The 5,748-nt window shown below is 36.3% G+C and overlaps 1 protein-coding gene across 1 annotated transcript in view; it reads left to right on the plus strand.

Moving 5' to 3' along the window:
- The window catches only part of KLHL1 (kelch like family member 1), a 412,135-nt gene that overhangs the window by 283,757 nt on the left and 122,630 nt on the right, over window positions 1-5,748 (plus strand). The window contains exon 6 of the mRNA XM_004711257.2: window positions 1,900-2,086. Within this exon, the coding sequence (XP_004711314.1) occupies window positions 1,900-2,086 (187 nt within the window). The remainder of the gene's footprint in view (window positions 1-1,899; window positions 2,087-5,748) is intronic.

The following is a 5,748-nucleotide window of genomic DNA, read 5'->3' on the forward strand; positions in this document are numbered from 1 at the left end:
AGAAGAGAAAGTTTTAGATGAAATAAAGTTTAAAAACTTACATAGATAAGCAAGGATCATATTAAAAATATCCCTTTTTAAGCTTATATAGACCAATGAGATCTTGTTCCTTATATATATGATATTTAGTGATTTGAAAACAAGTATTCTACTAAGAGAAATATAATAATCTTCTTAAATTTTTTTTCTGTAAGAGATTCCATATGCTATTTTAAACAATTTTTCAATTTATTTATTTATTTTTCTCATTTAATGTTTGGTATCAAGGTGGATAATCAGAATATACCTAAAAAGAATATAGCCAACACTTAATTAAACATCCTCACTTTTATAATTTAACATCTGGTAACTAATATGCTAGACTGGTTATTCAGCCTCATAGCTTTTGTGTTATCCTTCATGCATGTTATAAATGAGTGTTTTATGTCTTTTTATGTTCTTGAAGCCTCCTTTAGTAATTTATTAAGGTAGCCAAATAAATTAATTAAGATTAAAATTAGAGTGTTGAAATTAGTAATTTAATTACATAGTGTCACCATGTATTAAGTTATTCATTCAATGAGCATTTTTTGTAGATGAGGCACAGAGCTCAGTAATGGAAAAGTCAGTGAGTCAATGTTACAGTCAGCCTCTTGCTGTCCTAACCATATTCAAAACGGTCATTGCCGCTGAAACAAAAATACATTTACTAAAAACAAAGACAAAGGAAAAATAAAACATAAAGAAGGAGTGAGAAAGACAAAAAATAATGATAGTTTGGATTATTAGCACACAGAGATGCATACAGATGAACTAAGTATACACGTGCACAACCAATATTCATGGAAGCAGCAGTTAGGTGAGATCTCAAAGTGTTGAAACGCCAGCTCGTTCCATTGAGGACGAGGGTAGCCTGACCCAAGGCATGGCATTTTCAATTGCCTCCTATGCATGTGAAAGTTGCATATTGGATAACGAAGAGTGTAGAAAAGCAATAAAACTGATCGCTGGTGCTGGTGAAGAAAGCCTCATGGTCTGCCATAAGAAGAAATAAATATGTATTGGAAGAAGCAGAGCCAGAATGTTTCCTGCATATACTTTGAACATGTGGTCAGGTGAGACCAACCTCTGGAGAAGGACATGATGCTTGGTGAAGGAGAGGGGCAGGGAAAAGGAGGAAGACCTTGTGCAAGATGGATTGGCACAGTGGCTGCATCTGTGGGCTCAAACATAAAACCAATTGTGAGGATGGTGAAGGATGGGGAAATGTTCCCTTCTGTTTTATATAGGGTTTTATCTAGGATTGCTATGAGTAGGAACCCACTCCACGGTACGGAATAAGAAGAATGAAGGACATTTACATATCCCTCAAATTCTGTTAAACTGTTATTTTTTAGAGAGAGAGCTTTAAAAATTTTAGTATTCTTAAATGTTATGAAAATAGGTGTTTTTATTTTCATTCAGTTTCTTTGATTTGAAAATAGTTTATATTATACCCAGAACATCTTAAATTATATATAGAAGTAAACGTAGGATAGACTTGTTATGCCTTAATATGTTGAAGTTTATTTTTCAAGGTTATTTTCTTCATTGGACATATTTATTACCAACAGACAACTATATTTGATTTACAGTTTCCCCTAGAGGAAGTGGAATGGAAAATAGCTGCCTATAAAGCCCTTTAATCTCTGTGTAGTAAGATAATCTCAAATAATATTGCACCCAAATAATTTTTATTCTGGTTTATAGAAACCATGAATTTTAACTATATTTTGTTGTCCATGAAATTAATTCATATTACATTCTGCTTCTCTATTAGTATGGGGTGATAGTACAGCATGCTGATTTTGATTTGCCCTATTGATATCATATGCACAATTCTTTGAAGTATTACTAACAATCATTGTATATTATTCACAGATATTGGCTGACCTAGAAAATCACGCATTATTTAAGAATGATCTGGAATGTCAAAAGCTGATTCTAGAAGCAATGAAATACCATCTATTGCCAGAAAGAAGGACTTTAATGCAAAGTCCAAGAACTAAACCAAGAAAATCTACAGTTGGAACCCTGTATGCTGTCGGAGGAATGGATAACAACAAAGGTTTGTAATTCTGGATGTGCATGCAGAACACATTGCACGTTGCTCTATGGCACACCAACAAAAATCATATTAACTTTCTCTTTTATGATTTAAGTGTAAGGGGATAACTAAAAAGACCTCTTTTGTTTTCAGTCTCTAATTCCTGCTTTGGGTTGCTATTTGTCTTTAAATCTTTAACCCATTTCTTTTACATTATACTTTAGGAGAAAACATCGGCCACATAATTTACTCCATCTATTTAGAATTACTTTCTGTTTCTAAGATATGTAATTCGTCAGGCACATCCATGCTGGGAGTTCAATTATGAAGAAGAGAATGGAGGGAAAGAAATAGGCACTTATAAGTGTGGCAATTGAAACTTAAAAATTTGATTTTAATTACCTATTTATTCCCTCAAAAAATTGAATGGTTTGTATAACAACTAAACACACTTTTGAAGTCATTAATTTTACATTTGCATAGTTACTGGAAAAATTTCCATAAATATTAATTTTCTTTCACCTATGTAATATATATCTTACTTTCCTTGAGTAAGTACACAGACAAATATGTAGAAAAATTAAAATTGCTTATTTGTGTTAATACATGATATATTTGTCATGTAATATATCAATATATTTTAAATATTATAGAAAAATATAATTTGCAACATGTGGTACATATATAATCTGATGTCATTTTGAGATTTAAGAGTGAGGGGTGGAGATTAGCCTGTCAATTTGGTCACAGCTTGATGACCTCATTTGGAGGCATTAAGGAGATAAATTGCTGGAGGCAGGATAGACACTCACTCACTGCAAGACATTCCTACCGATAGGACATATGGAGGTACGCTAGTGCCCTGGAGCTCAAGGAGCCACTTGGAGACACTTGCCAGCGCTGAGAAGCTTCCACTGCCACTGCATCCATAAGACTTTCCACCCACTGGAGAGTTCAATCATTAAAAAGAATTGTATAACCATCTCCACAATCAATTTTAGAACATTTACATCTTTCTTGTACTCATTTTTGTTGGTTCCCCAACCTCCTATGCTATACCCCCAAGAAACAATCAATACAATCGTTGGCTTTGTAGCTGTACACACCTATCCTCGATTTCAAATACAGGGTAAAGTAGATAATAAAATACAGAAAAACAAAACAGCACACTGAACTTTACATGATAGCAAGCCTGTTCAGATCACATCATCTATGGCCAGAGGGAATCCACCTGAGCTTTAATCCAAGTGTGAACTTTGGAAGTGGGATTTGGGGCTCCCACAGTCATCCATAAATTAATTGTTCAAAATTTAAGCATTAATACCATTCCCTCTATCAGGTTTGGATTTCATCATTGGAAATTTTTGCATCACACAGGCTGGTATGCTTACATTGGGGCCCAATTGAAGCCTCAATTAGATAGCTATTTGTTTAGGACCGCAGATACTATTCTTTCTAATAACCGGACACTATCTAGTTCCTTTGCCATATTTTGCTATAGCACCCATATCTTCAGTGCATCAAGCAAAGCCATGTCATAAGAAGTAATTGATCTCAGATTGCACCTAGAATTAAGTGTGAGCATCACATTGATTCATATATTTACAAATTACATTTCTCTGGTTCACTGTAGAAATGTCATTATGATTCTATGTTATAGAACATCATTAATCATCTTCCTGCGATATACGGTAACTCTATTTATAGGTGTCATGAATTTAGCCAATAGTATAGAGTTTAAAACACTGTTGAGAAATGCATTTTATTCAGTTGTAGGCTGGTTTGGAACCTCACTATATGAATTGTTGATGTGCATAATTTAAACTCTTCAGTGACTGGACACTGTATATAAACAATGGGAACTGGTGATAGAGGGAAATTTTCTATTATATTCATTCACAGTGGCTGAGCCATAGTTTCTTGACTATGCCAAGGCATTAGATTGTGTGGATCAGAATAAACTATGGGTAGCTCTGAGAATATGGGACTTCTAGAACACTTCTAGAGAGAAATACTGCTTGACTAAAATCAAGACAGGTGTGTGGAGCACCCCATCCTCCTCCCCAAGGTCGCTGCCTTGTCCTCAAACCCTGCCAGTGTTTCAAACAATCTGAACTTGGCACTAAGCTGATAGCCCGACCTAGGCTACCAAAGCTAGGGACTGGACAGCCGGGCCGATCCGGGAGCTTACGACAGGACCCTCAGTTCTGACCAGGCTGAACCGGGACAGCCCGCACTGCCCCAAGCCATTGTATTTTACATGGCCTCATAGGCATGTGAAAATTGGACATTGAATAAAGAAGGCCAAAGAAAAACAATGCATATTAATAGTGGCACTGGTGAAAAATTTGTAAAGTACCACGACCTGTCAAAAGTACTAACAAGTCTGTGTTTGAAGAAGTAGAGCCAGAATGCTCCTTGGGGGAAAGAATAACAAGTCTTTGTCTCAGGCACTTTGGACATGTGTCAGAGAGCAGTCCCTGGAAAAAGACATACTGCTTGGTACAGTGGATGGACAGAGAAAGAGAGGAGACCCTTGACAAGAGGGTTGACACACTGGCTGCAATGGTGGCTCAGATACGGTAACAATTGTCAAGATAGCACAAGACCAGAGACTGTTTTCTTCTGTGATTGATAGAGTGGCTCTAAGTTGGAGCTGACCTGATACACCAAACAACAACATATACTTGTGAAAGTTCGACAAGGAACAAGGAAGAAGAGAGAAAAATGGATGCACTAAGGTGCTGTTGAGTTAAGGTGTTAAGAATGCTGTACTGCCTGAAGAACAGACAAATCGGTCATGAAGTACCACCAGCCATAATACTCTTTAGAAATAAGGACAGCGAGACTGGATCTCACTCCTTTGGGCAGGTTATCAGGCAAGACCAGCCGCTAGAGAAGCACATCAGGCTTGTAGAGTGTCAATGAAAGAGATGAAGATGGCTTTCCCCCTGGGGCTGTAAGGACACAGCGGCTGCAACAATAGGCTCAATGATACCAGCCATTGTGTTGCTGAAGCAGGATTGGGAAGACTTTTATATGTTGTTACATGAGTCAGAAGCACCTGGGTGGTACCTAAGGACAATAATATCTCGTCATTATGAGAGTAATAAATGCCAATTAATATCCACAGTATTTGTTTTAATCCATGAAGACTATAATGTCTTATGGACTGCAATCCTCATGATCATCAGATTGAAACTTCCAGCAACTCCACCTGAGAAGGACTGGGCTTTCCACTCCTGTCAGCAGGTAAAATCTTGGAAAACTACAGGATTGCCATGAGTCAGCATTAACTCAATGGCAGTGAACTTTTGAGTATATCATTTTTGGGGACAAAAGTATGAAAAGTGTATTATAATATCATGCAAGATTTATTTTATCTTTAACAGTAAGTACACTGATTTTTGGTGACTCTCAATGAACATGATTATATTTATATGCAAGTCTTAGCTAAATAAGTAGTAATTTTATACTGGTAGCACAAATAGTTTAGTGCTTAAGTATTTAAAAATGCTGGCACTTATAATATAACCTGAGGTGACTCAAGAAAAATAATGACAACCTGTTTCCCAAAAGTTTTACCATTGGAAGCCTTGTGGACTCAGATCTACTTTGTACACATGGGCTAACCATGATTTAGAATTGATTGCATGTCAGCTGTTACTCATATGAAATATTAG

Source organism: Echinops telfairi, unplaced genomic scaffold (assembly GCF_000313985.2).
Source record: "Echinops telfairi isolate 266 unplaced genomic scaffold, ASM31398v2 ScPeMD7_11;HRSCAF=52, whole genome shotgun sequence".
Lineage (NCBI taxonomy): Eukaryota > Metazoa > Chordata > Mammalia > Afrosoricida > Tenrecidae > Echinops > Echinops telfairi.